Source organism: Falco biarmicus, chromosome 6, assembly GCF_023638135.1.
Source record: "Falco biarmicus isolate bFalBia1 chromosome 6, bFalBia1.pri, whole genome shotgun sequence".
In the NCBI taxonomy this organism is placed as follows: domain Eukaryota; kingdom Metazoa; phylum Chordata; class Aves; order Falconiformes; family Falconidae; genus Falco; species Falco biarmicus.
In genome coordinates, this window is record NC_079293.1 from 67,826,501 (window position 1) to 67,840,303 (window position 13,803).

Genomic DNA, 13,803 nt, shown 5'->3' on the forward strand with positions numbered 1-13,803 from the left:
AAAGCTTGGGGAGTCTTATGCTTTGTGTGGTGGTTGAATAGATTAGAAAGTTGTTGGATTTTTTTTAGGTTTTTAATGTTATTGTTTGTAGCATGTTACGGTCTGTAGTCAGATAATCTATAGGTATAGACTGTTTTGTGACAGGGTTTTCAGATGACAGTGATGTCTCTTACTGGGGGTGTATTACGTCTCCACTTGTGTGTGCAGCTGCATGGGTTTTAGTGGGAATTATATTTGTATAGTACCAAAGGCAGTGTCTTCCAGAACAAGCAAGAGATTTGTTTGAGTCTTAAATATCTAAGTAATCTTCTCAGTGCATTCTCGGGTTTTAAGGTTAAAAAATACTGCACATGAGGGAAGGAAAAAATACTCCTCCAGTAGACTTTAAAACAACAGGCCTATTGGAATTGATTTATTGCACCTGTACATGTAAGCAGAGAGGGGCAGGTGCACTGCCTAGAGGCTGAAGGACCCAGGTGAGAAAGGGTAGAATAAAGCCCATGGCCAGGCTGTAATTTTGAAGCTCTTATGGCCAATATTTTAACCAGTTTCTGTTGATAGAAACCGTGATTTCAGGCTTCATTGTTTTCCTTTTAAGTCATTAACTGCTCATTACTGCAAAACTAGTTGTGGAAAGGCAGCCTGATTCTGGTCTGGCTGTACAGCATAACCCTGCAGACCTTTTTCATTTTGAATAGCGATGTTTTGAGGATAAACACCACATTCAGCAGCTCAAATGGGCTGGCAGCCTGTGCTGCTTGGAATTGGTGGAGTTTAGGCAGAAAACCTCTGGGGTTTCTCCCTAAGCTTACCTTAGGGTAGCTCTGGGGCTGAAATTCCAGAAGATGAACAACATATTTTTGCCTGTTACCTACTGTTTTACTGTTGCCAATAATCATATCCAACTTTAGATTAAATTAATCAACCTCCCTAACTTTAAAATTTGTTTCGTACATTTTTATTTCCAGAATGAAGGTGTCTTATCGAGGGCATTTTCTGCATAATATTTACCCCTGTGCCTTTATAGATTCTCCTGAATTTCGATCAACACAGATGAACCGGGGTGAGAAATTCCAGGTACACTTTGTAAATGTTACCGGATACGGGCTGATGAGATCATCAAAAAACAGCCTATAAATCTGATCAGCAGTGAGCTATCTGACGTACATAATTTTGCTAGCTTTCTGTAACTGGTGTTTCATGATGGACCGTATCAAGAATAACTTTTGAAATGAAATGCTGCAAAACAGTATTGTGATGGTGTTTGCTGAGTAGTCTGGCTTTTGCTTTTCTGTTCTCTTTTACTGTTTCCAGTTTATTTTGTGTTAAGAGATTATTCAGGACAAATAATTGAAGAGATAGCTTTACTGAAAAAAAGATACGAGCAGTCTCATCACCGGTTCAAAAACAGAAAAGGAAAAATAATTATTGTAATATTTGGTGTTACTAAAATGAAAGACTAAAAATTCAGACACTAGGAGTTTGAAATTAGTATTTAAACATATTAATGCTTCTGACATTTTGAAAGTTATTAAAGCAACATGAGCTGAAAGTTAGCGCAGTATTTTGAATAAAAATATTCATACAGGGAACAATAAGGCTATATATCTCTAGCAGTGTAATTATGCTAGTACATTAAAGGATATATTATACTGTAGCTTGTGGGAAAAAATACTGTTGGAGAAGTTTTTTTCAAATAGTACTGAAGTGGCTATTTTGCTACCTTTGAATTGGCGTTCTTCAATTGAGTATGTGTAATGATGACTGGACTGTGGCTGATTGGGTAATTCTGAACTGATACCCTGGCAGAAGGGCAGGGAGGGAGAGCAGTGATGTCATTCTAAAATGTGATTCTAAAATCAGTGATTGATGTCATACGTTCCGGTCAAATACTAGGCTTAACGCCAAGGAGAGAGAGTTGTCCAGATGTATTCATTTCACAGCAGTGAGGTGTCCTGCGGCACGGCCGCCCTCTTGGCACACCCTGTTTCTCTTGTAAGCCACTGGATACGGATCAGTCCCTCTGAAGGGAAAAGGCTCATGCCCCAACTTCTGCCTGCCTTCAAAATTATTGTAACCTGGGGTGGTGTACATCCTTCACCTGTGAGTTCTCCTTACTGCCGTATAAACAAACCCGCTCAGAATTGCCATTGCAGGACACGGATTCAGCCTTAAGGACCCCATCTGCTGGCAGCGCTGGCGAATTCTTCCTCAGCCGGGGTGCTTACGTTACAGACCGTGAGGTTAAAATCCGTGGATATGTGACAGGTTCCCATTATGTCTTAGGCTTTATGTATTTTTAATTTTTCAGGAGGTAACGTTACCTTGAAATGGCAGAGAGCACCTGATTTCTTCGTAGATGACTGTGTGTCCCTTGCAGAGCACGCCGCTGGGTACCCTGCGGTGCAGGTTTTGGTGTGCCCTTGCCCTCTGCCGGCACAGGGGCACGAACCTGGCAGGTCCAGCCTCCCTGGACGGGCTGCAAGCTCTTCTGTAGCTGTCCGTAGCCCAATTACCGGTAACTAAGCAAACAGAGCCTCAGCTCAGCTGCGGGAAGGTGGTACCAGTGGAATCAGCAGGGCTGACAGTGAAGAGAGGAAGACGAAAATATGTTTTTTAAATCACTGAAAACTCTTCGATGGAGACCTTTGGATTATGCCAGTTGCTCCTGTTTGGTGACAGCAACATAAAATAAAACCAAGCAATGTGTAGGCCTGCTGGGATGCAAGTAGTGTCATCGCTGTAGGACTGACTTTATATGTCAGTCTCTTCTAACCTAAATGCTTTTATAGTCTGGGAACTTACTAGATATTTATTATCTCCCCCCAAGCTTTCTAAGAAACAAACTGGTCGTGCTTATCTGTTAAAAATATGATGATAATAAATATCTGAGATGTTTCTACATTTGTAAACACCAAGTTCTAAGGGACACCAAAAAGTTTTATGGCTTACAGTTATTTTAACTGGAGGCACAAATGAAATAGTATCACTTATTTTAAAGCATGTTTAAATTTGCTGATTTTAAAACTTCTTAAAATGTGCTAATTCTGAGCGTGTATTTTCTCAGGTCACCATTATCGCAGATGATAACTGCAAGTTCCTGTGCTGGTCCAGGGAAAGGCTGACTTATTTTCTGGAATCTGAGCCATTTCTTTATGAGATCTTTAAGTACCTTATTGGCAAAGATATTACAAATAAACTCTATTCATTGAATGATCCAACCTTAAATGACAAGGTAAGCAGCTGAAGTTCCATTTGGGAATTTTCCTTCCACACACAAATGTATTTTTACTTCAATTTTAAACCCTGTCAAAGCACCTTTTTTAAATCTGCTGCTATCAGCTGCTGAATTCAGTCTCATTGCCTTTTAGTGCCAAAGTATGAGTCAATGCAACGTTTTATCAGAAGAAATATTGGTTGAAGTTAGCACAGTAATGTGCAAGAAAGGTGAATAACTGAGATTCAGAACTGATCAGCAAGCGGAAATACTTCTAGCCAACTAGTAGACATGATGACTGGTGCTTCTCCCTGGATATCCTTTCCCATTAACAAATGCATGCCTTTGTACAAAAAAGCTTCAGGGTTTTTTGTTAAAGAATTTGCTTGCTGGGGTCGAACAACCAGTAATACTGATTACCAGATGGAATGATTTCACCATGCGTTTGAGGGTTGCAGAAGCAAAAAAAAGAGTAAGGGAACATTGTATTGATATGATGTAGTTAGTGGAAGGAGGCATGAAATACATATAAATAAATGTAAATATATACAAGATATTAAGTGGTCTGAATATAACTTATTCTTCTTTACATGTAGAGGGAGTGTGGTTTAGGTGTCACAGTAAGTGGCCTGGGTATAGTCATGGATATATTGATTATCTTCTTTTGCTTCCATTTCACCTCCTTAGTTGCATGTCTTTTCAAGATTTGGATGGTAACTCAGCTGCTGGTGGTTTTTTTTTATTATTATTTATGTAGTGGCTGTAGGGTTCTCATATATAATTTATGTAAAGAACTTTCACCATCATTTATTAAAAGCTTTATAATTTTATAATACAGCATTTTCATATTCTGTCTGTATTGATTTAACTCACACTAACTCGGAGCAAAAATCCTTCTCATCAGATTGTCCATAAATATCTCATGTATAGGTTAAATAGTTACTTCAGCAAAGTTGTGAATTTAATAGGAAATGATCCAAAAGGAATGACTGCCACTGCTGCTGTACCACGGACTTCAACATGCTTAACTTGTCATGCCTTTTATGGCTAATTAGACATTGTAAGTTTTCTCAATTTTGCACTAGCTATAGAACGAGGAAAAAAAGAATTGCTGGAGAAACAATTCAATACCATAAACCAGTGCTTATTCTGCCTTCTGGTCAATCAAATATAGGATTACAGTGTCTTGCAAGCAGATCCTCAAAACAATATTGGATTGCTGTTTTAACCTTATTAGTGCAGTAAGATAAAAGTGATCTAGCAGGAATGTACTGTCTATAAAATACATAGACAGTAATTACTTTCTGGAGTACGTCATCTGAAAGGAGTAGTAGCAATGTGTGCCTCCTGTGTGTGTGAAGGATTGCATTCAGACCTCTTCTCCTGGCAGACTGGTGTTTTCCCCACTCCTCACTTTGCCTTTTTTCTTTTTTTCATTTCTTTTTTTTTTTTCCTCTGTCATCTTTTCTCTTCCTCCTGCCCCATTTTCCTTTTTCCCTCTTTTCCCCTCTCTTTTTCCCTTTTCTATTCTACATTTTATTTTCCTCTTCCCTCATTTTCTGTTTTTTACATGTGGATGACAGCATTGGAATGTCATGCCTGGTATACAAAGTCATCTGCAACACACTTGTGCTGCTGACTTCTGGCACTATAGAGCTCTAGCACTAGTATAAATGTTTCTTGAAATGGAAGTCTAATGAAGTACTCATTGTAATGTTTTAATTGGTTGTTTTTTCTGAAAGGTCCTTATCATATCTTCTAAGTATCAAAAAAAGAAACCACACCAAACTTCATCCCTCCTTTGACTTGACATCTGCGCTCTTTAACTTCAGTTTGTACTAAGTCTTTGTTTTTAGTGACAATAGTCACATGAATTTTAGATTATTGTAACTTTTATCACAGTAAGATTTGAAAATGTATGTTATAAAAATGAAGAATGAGCATTTGGGAAATTTGTAGTACCTTTCTATTCTTCTTCAAATGGAAATCCTGTTGCACAAGCCCTTCCTACAGAACATAGAACAAGAACTTGCCAAGTAAATTCTCCTCATCTCCCCATTGCAAGCATTCTATGCACATGTCGCTTCTCAGTCGTCAAATATACATATTACTGGTGTCTGTAATGCTTTTTAACTGGTGGCAATCTCAACAGAAAAATTTGTGGTTGACTTTTGTATACAGAGATCACAGAAGAGAACAACTAAAATTCAGTATAGATTATTCATAATCAAGATGGCAGTACGAAGGCAAGGATATCAATTCATTGTATGCTGGAAGACAGAAAAGTATCCATTTATTCACAAGGAACCTTGTGATTTTCTCCTACCTAAGGAGATTTTAACTATTGAAAACAGTCATTCCTCTGCGCATGAAATAAGATGCTAATTCCTGACATTTAAAATTCATTAAAGTGAAGTTATCCATTGTGCTTTTGTCAACGATTACTACCTTTCACATACACCTAAAATAGCATTCTCACATGCAGTAATACTTAACAAGGTACAATGTATGGTTTCATATAAATATTATAGTACAAAGACTTCTCAGGAGGACTACACAAAGCAAATGGAAGCTTCTCAGACCGTTTGACAGGCAGAGGATAATGTTCATGTGATGCAATTAATCTGTCTTCAGTAAAATCAAGCCCCAAATGATAATCTACTAGGAAGGAGTGACAGAGTTTTCTAACATGATGAAATGAAAAGCCAGAAAAGTGAACACATTTCTGTTAAGATACAAATTTCTAAACTACATATAGTGTGCTGTTATGATAAGCCTAGTCCTCCTTGCTAAACATAAAGGTTGTATTTAATTGCAAAGCATCATAGCTAAATGAATTACCAAATAAGAAGAGTCAGACTTTCTGAAGGAAAACATATGAAAAGTCCAGTGCAAAACAGAATTAAAATTGAATAACTAATTGGAGGTTTCATGCTTATTAATGTTTTAATTTCAATATATTACTGGCATCTTCTGTTTTCATTTAAACCAATCTACACTGCATAGAATCTTCTGCTCTAACTGGTTTCTTGATTCATGAATCGTCATAGCTGAGACCAGAGCATCTACTACAGAGAAAGTAGTTATTTTCCATTTTAATTTACTTGGTACCTTTTTAAAAATAATAATTACTTTTCTTTTTTTTTTAGACTTCAAAAAAGATTGATCGACAGCCCAGTCTTTGCTCACAGCTCTCTGTGATGCAGATGAGAAACAGCATAGCCAGTACCAGTGACAGTGAGGATGGCTTGCAGATGTTTCTTCGTGGGACTTCCTCTGCATCCTCTCTTCGTGAGTGCTCAGAATAGTTCATGCCAGTTTTGAACACAGCTTGGTTGATCTTCAGAGATGATTGCAGAACACTTGCTGCCTTCAGTGGGAGCAGTCTGTAGCTTTTTGGATGCTGCTGTACGTCACCTAGGTGGAGGGACCTAAGTAGAGATTTCATAAAGTGCGTCAGGCTTTGTAAGCTAACTGAAGCTACCTCATGTAGATACTGGCAAAACCCCAGCATGTATTATGCTGATTTTTGGCATAATTCCAATGTGTAGACATAATATGGAATGTTTATAGCAGTGGGACAAAACTGTGAATGTACAATGCGTGTCACAGTAGTATCTCCTTTGGTCTGTGACTGATGCTTGTAGAAATTAAAAACCAAACAAAACATTTCCCTTCAGTAACTTGGTGCTCTGCATTTCCTCTTGAGATAGTTTTTATTGGCAAGGTCTGGAGAACTGTGGTGTGCAATCAATATATTGATGCCATCTGGAAAATCTCCAACTATTCTGTTAGGCTTTCCTCTCCTGTGCTTTGTATGACAGGAGTAGTAGAGAACAGATGAAGTGAGGGAAGGAACTATGTCTGACCTTTTTGCTTCCACTCTTGGAATTTATTCCTTTATAGAAACCTTCTAAACAGTTCTTTCTAGGCTTTTGCTGTTGTTTATTTTTAATTCCCCTGAACCTAAACTTCAACAGCCTGAACTCTGAAAGCAGCTTCTGAACAAAAAGACCCCAAAAGATGCTCAATTTTCTCATTTGGTATAAGCTGTTAGTTTAATGGAATATAAAAGGATCATATAGGATTGTTTATTTTGATTTGGGAATTATTATTCTTTAGTAATTAGAATTCAAATATATGAAGGGAAAGAATCACTGCCAGTTATTTATTATGGTTAAACTCTCTGCGAAGAAGAGAAAGTGTTTTAAAGCGTTTGCTCTTTCCCATTTAATTACCCGTTTTCCATTGTGTTCCTCACAGTTCTCATCCAGGAATTCCTTCAGACTTGGAGGGCCTGTCTGTTTTTACTTTTTAACATTGGTATAGTCTGCATGCCCAGACTGATGGAAGCAAAAGCCCTGCCAGTGTTTCCCCCTACTAGAGCACTGAGGGTGACACCTGTGATGCAGTTTGAAAATTCTGATATTTTCTTTATCTATCCTGTGTTCCCTGAAAGGACATTTAGAACCACAGAAGAGTTGAGGTTGGAAAGAAACTCTGGAGATCATCTAGTCCAACTCCATGCTCAAAGTAGGGTCAGCTAGAGCAGGTTGTTCAGGGTCCTGTCCAGTCAAACTTTGATTTCACAGCCTCTCTGGGCAACCTGTTCCAGGACCTTACCACCCTCACGGTGAAAAAGATTTCTCTTATTGCAACTCATGATTGTTGTCCTTTGTTCTTTAGTGCATGCCTCCAAGAAGTCTTTATACCCTTCCATTAGGTAGCTAGAGACAACAGTAGGATTCCCTGCGAGCCTTCTGTTCAAAAGGCTGAACACACGCGGTTCGTGCAGCCTCTTTGTCACGTCCCCCTGCCGCTGACCATCTTGGTTGCTCTCCACTGCACTCGCTCCAGCATGTCCATGTCTGTCTTGTATGGGGAAGCCCAAAATTGGACTCAGAACTCAAGATCCTGTCTCACAAGTGCCAAATAGAGGAGATTAATCTCTTTCATTGACCTGCTGGCTAGGCTGTTGCTAATATGGCCCAGTAATAGCTGCTAATATGGCCCAATAGATGGATGGCCTTCTTCACTGCAGGGGCACTCTGCTGACTCGTATTCTATTTTGTGTCCACCAGGACCCCCAGGTCTGTTTCTGCAAAGCTGCTTTCCAACCAGCTGATGCCCAGGCTGTACTGCTGTGTAGGTTTGTTGTGTCCCAGGTGCGGGAATTTGCCTTTGTTGAACATCATGTGGTTTCTGTCGGTTCTTTTCTCCAGCCTCAGAAGGCCCGTTCTGACTATAGCCCCTCTACCCTCTGGACTGTCAACAGTTTCACTCATGATTTGGCTGTTGTCTATGAACTTGGTGGGAGTGCACTCCACCCCGTTATCCAGGTCATTAACTGAACATTACTGGTATTGGCTCTTGAGGGATGCTGCTGGTAACCAGCTGCCAGTTGGGTTTTGTGCTGCTGTTCACTATCCTGTGAACGTAGCAGCCCAGTGGATTTTTCATGCAAGCTGCAGTCCATGCATCCAGTCCATTTCTCACCCATTTGGCTAGAAGGATTCTATGGCAGGTGTGGAGGGCCATGCTACAGTCCAGCTAAACAACATTCATGGTACTCCATTCATTCACAGAGCCCATCGTCTCACCACAGAAGGCAGTCAGTGTGGTCAGGCACAATTTTCCCATGGTACGTCCATGCTAGCTGTTTCCAGTCATCTTCCTGTCCTTCATGTGCTTGCACATGGCTTCCAGGAAGACAGGCTCCATAATCTTCCTGAGGGCTGAAGCTAGGCTGATAGGCCAGTAGGTCCCTGGATCCTCCTCGTTGTCCTTCCTGAAAATGGTCATTAACTGGCCTTGTTTTCTCTCCCCTGACTGCCGTGACCTTTCCAAGATAATAGAGAGGGGTCTTGCAATTGCATCAGCCAACCCTCAGCACCCTTAGATGTGGCCCATGTGGTTCCACAGTCTTGTATTGGCCCTGTTAAGTGGTCCCTAAGTCAGTCCAGCTTTCTTCTGAGTCAGGTATCACTGTCCCAGTCTGTACCACTAGATGCAGAAATGTGAAAGGCCTCAAGAGAAACCTGTAAAGTAAAAACTGAAGCAAGAAAGGTATTGAGTATCTCAGCCTTTTCCATGTCCCTAGGTCCTGTTTCCCTCTGAGCCACAGCCTCAGTTTCCCTGGTCTTCCTTTTTTTGCTGATGTATTTGTAGAAGCCCTTCTTGTTGCCCTTCACTAGGTCAAGGTCCAGCTGAGCTTTGCCTTTTCTAACTCCTTTGCTGCATGCTTGGGCCATGTTTCTGTATCCCCTCACAAGCAGTCCATCCCGTCTTTCACTGTGTGTGTTTGAGCTCTGTAAGGACTGTCCCATTCATCTGTGCCAGCCTTCATCTATGCCAACCTTCTACCACGCTTGCTCAACTTTCTGTACACTGGAATGGACTGTCCTTGTGTTTTGAGGAAGGTGTCCTTGAAGATCAACCGTCTGTCCTTGGGTCCCTTTGCCCTTGCAGGCCATGTCTCATGGGTTCTTGCCAAGTAGAACCCTGAGCAAGCCACCGTCCCTTGTCCTCAGATCCAGTGTTGTAACGCTCTTTGTCTTGCACACTTCTCAGTATCTTAAACTCCGCCAGCTCCTGGACACTGCAGCCAAGGTTACTGTCAGCCTTCAGCTCCCTGATGAGTTCTTCCTTGTTCATCAGTGACAGGTCCAGCAGAGCACCTTCCCTAGTTGGCTCATCGATCGCTTGTGTGAAGGAATTGTCTGCTACGCTTCTCTCCAGAAATCTCCTGGACTGCTTGCTCCCAGCCCTGTTGCTTTTCCACTGAATACTGGGGTGGTTAAAGTTCCCTGCAAGTACCAAGGCCTGCAGTCGTGAGGCTTCGTCCAGTTGTCTAAAGAAGGCTTCCATCTACTTGTTCTTCTTGATCAGGCAGCCTGTAGCAGATACCTGCCACAAAGTCTCCTGCGTTGGTCTGTTCTCTGATCTTTACCTATAAGCTCTCGACTGGCTTTTCACCTGTTCCACGACAAAGCTCCATGAAATGGAAGCCACTCCTTTACACAGAGAGCCCTTGGACAAATCTGCACACTCAGAAGCCCAAAAGAAATTGTAGAACTGTGTTTGTGGAATTAGTTAGAATTAAAATTCTCTTCCAGGCTTAGCAGCGAGACACACCAGTATTTCAGCTCTGGGACAAAGTAATCTAAATGCATGACATGTTCAGCTGTAATTACATTAATCCCTAAGATGCATCCATGTTTAGCACATACTTGATAAATACACTTTTCTCTATTGTACTTTTCCTTGGTTTGTGTACCATGTTTTCTGGTGTATGGGGTGTACTTTCCCCAAAAGAGTGATTTAAATGTCTTTTATGTTTTGAAATTGCTCAGTCCAACAGCAGTTGGTGTAGTTGATACTGCCACCACCCCACTGGCAATGATAGGTGTGGCAGCAGCCTCCCAAGTCCGATATTTACCTTACTGTTGGGGAGGCAGAGGGGTCACCCATACAGCAGTGTCATACATCTTGGGAAATATTTTCACTTACTACTTTTTTGATTTTGATTAATGCAAAATTTTTTACTTCTGTAAAAGGTTGGTAAAATTCTTGATGGAAGGTTATGTATCTCACTAAATTGTAATGCTTTAGTCTTTCTTTTTGCCAAGATAGCTTGTTAGTTATTCCTGGGTACTGTCATTGCCATTAATGGGTTTGCTACCAAGGTGAGCTCTGCTTAAGGATCTGTATTCAACATGGATTGTGGCCATGTATGCGTGTTTTTTCTTGGGTCACAGGGAAATCTGAACAGAAAAGCTGCCATTTACCTTACCACTGTTGTATTTCAAAAACCTTCTCCTGGGTGCTCTCAATGCAGCAGTCAATCTTCTTTTATTGGTCTGGTCTTTAAGATTCAGTATGAGGTACTTGCTAAGGCTTACTGTCCTCGTGCTGTTCCCCTGGATCATACATTTGTTTATTTAAAAACAAACAAAATTGAAAAAAATCCCAGAAGATTTAGTGAGGAACATATGGAAATTACAAACTTTTTTTTTTCTTTTAATTAAAGAAGGAATGAATAAGAGAAAGTTATCTGTACAGGAACTCTACCGGAATACTGTCTTGTCATTGCTAGGTGATCAGTTGTTGTGTGGACAAAAGCTTCCCATAACAAATATGATATTTGACTACTACAATACAAATAAGTTTTACTCTCCTAGTTACCATATTATTGAAAAAGTGAGCATTTATATTCTTATGTAATCAAACTTTAAATTATGCTTTTGTCTGTGCTACAAACAATAAGCTTTCATTCATTTTCTCAATAAATAGATATAAAGCTTTTTTCAAAGTTTTTAGTAGTGAAAGGGTGAAAAATCCTAATTAGTAGGTCTGAAATTACAATTACTAACAAAACTGTGTTTTTAATTTAATAAACTAAAAAAACCAACTAACTGTTTGCTTTTATATTAAGGAAATAACCAACAAGAGTTCTATAATGCTTATGGAGTGAGTCGTTTGCAGCATGATGTTTTCTGTTGATAACATCACATTAACTCAGCAAGCATCCTCAAAAAGGTATTAAAGTGAGATTTGTTTATCATGTGATACTTGTGCTTGACATCCATGATCCATCTGTATGTAATTTATTAGTAAATGAAACTGATGTGTATCTTTTTCCAAAATGTGTTAAGCAGAAATAGTTCAACCTCATCACAAAGGTAGCTTTACCTGACTTTTAGTCCTTTAAAAACACTTCAGTATTAGTTTCTATTCAGTAATTCTATTGCTTTGATTGTATCACTAATATGCATATGAATGACTGTCTCTTTTTTCTATGTTACTTGGTTTAGATCACTCAAATTTGCTGGTCCTTGAATCTATTTGCAAACTTCTAAGCTAAGCAGGAGTGTGGAAAGGTTTTGTTTTGGTAATGCTTTTGTCAGCATTCTCTCATTATGTGTGCTATGTTATACCCAGCTTGGGGTTAAAAGTGGGACAGGGTTTCATGGGAAATACTGTTTTAATAGGTATGTGGGTGAGGCCCTCAAGAGAGGGCAGTGGAGTAGTGTACAGAAGGCCTGGGTTTGAGGTCTGAGTCAGTCTCTTGAACATCTGTCCAACACTGGATAGAAGCATCAGTAGACAAGGGGTTTGTATTTGGAGAAGTAAGGGCATGTCCTTCAACCAAGCAGCCTGGCAGCATTAGACCTTATATTGAGTCTGGTTGAAGAGACTTACAGCTTCTTAATTTTGATTTCTGGAGAGAATTGGGCACTTTTAAATAGAAGAAAACCAGTCTAAAAATGGCAATAAATTATACTAATACAAAAATCTAAAAAAAAAGAAAAGACGAAACTGTAATTCAGCATTTTCAGGCATCCTTCCACCTTTGAGTGAATGTGTTAGCGTCTACCAGCAAAGTCAGTCTTGTATCCAAGTGTACCTACAAACCTTGGATTGAAACAATTAAATGGTCTAGTCATCACTGGCTTAGGCCATAGAAACCCATCTGTGTGAGAAGTTCTTAATAATTCCGGTATTTAAAAATGTGTTTGAGCAACCCTTTATCATGGCATTTAAAGTCGTTTTTGAATGTCAGAAGAAAATACTAATACATCTGTAATATAAAAAGTTCTAAAAAGCTAATTTCAAACAGTGTTTGTGTGAATGTGATCTGCCAATGCAGTAATACGATAACCTGCTGGTCTTGCCTGTAGCTGTATTTTGTTCTGTGTATAACACGTGCAGTGCAAAGGAGTCCTTCATAAATCGGCTTCCTTAGCAGAACACTTTGCTATATATTTGATAAGCTTTTTTTAAAGTAATAAGAATAGCCCTGCAATAAGAGTATGTTATGACTATCAGTATTATTTTCAAGAAAATTTGAATTAGCTTGTATAGGGATGCTGTGTCAGACAGAACCTTTACCTCTTGCTCTTTTCTTCTTAAATAGTATTTCAAAGAATTCCCTAATCTTTTTGGTCATCATACACTAGCTGTTTACAACTTTGTACCATGGTGGTAGTTTAATTCTAGAAGAGGGTACTGAGGGGAAAAAAATGTCCAAGTGCAGATGCAATTTCAGGGTAAACAATGGAAAATAAACCTGTTTGGCTGATGTCAAAGATGTTCTCTGGTTTAGCCCTCATGCTGAAAATTTAAATACGACATAGGTAGTTTGCAGTGGTAACTTGCACAAAAACTCCATTTAATGGCTTACCAGTAATAGCTGCGGCGTGCACTCCACTCTGCAAGCTCTGTGAGTCACTGCTTTTCTGAAAGGTTGTCTTGGAGCAATGAAATCATTGTCAGTCAAAAGTTATGTGACCTTCACATCTTAATCTTGTTACCTCTGTGGTTATTTATGTATTTTCTACAAGTTCCACATTATCATGCTTTTAAGGCAGTTAGGGCTGTGATCAGACCTGAGGTTCAGCCAGGAGGCTGAGAGATTTTTTCACAGCCCAGGCAGGTGTGCAGTTGTCCATATCTTTTGTACTGAGGGCAGCCTTTCATGTCATCGTTCGTGGAGAAGAATTAGTGGGTGAGTGTAACAGTGAGGAAATGATCGCTAGGGATACGGCGTTGGGCACCTCATGCAGTCAGGATTTGCACTGAATTTC

At 39.7% G+C, this 13,803-nt stretch overlaps 1 protein-coding gene across 3 annotated transcripts in view; it reads left to right on the forward strand.

Moving 5' to 3' along the window:
- The window catches only part of BVES (blood vessel epicardial substance), a 30,748-nt gene that overhangs the window by 16,393 nt on the left and 552 nt on the right, over positions 1-13,803 (forward strand). The window contains exons 5-8 of one of the 3 annotated variants that reach the window (XM_056344376.1): positions 969-1,077; positions 3,068-3,235; positions 6,367-6,508; positions 11,652-11,755. In XM_056344376.1, coding sequence (XP_056200351.1) covers positions 969-1,077; positions 3,068-3,235; positions 6,367-6,508; positions 11,652-11,719 — 487 coding nt within the window. In that variant the 3' untranslated portion in view covers positions 11,720-11,755. The other 2 variants (XM_056344377.1, XM_056344375.1) reach the window with 2 other exon arrangements.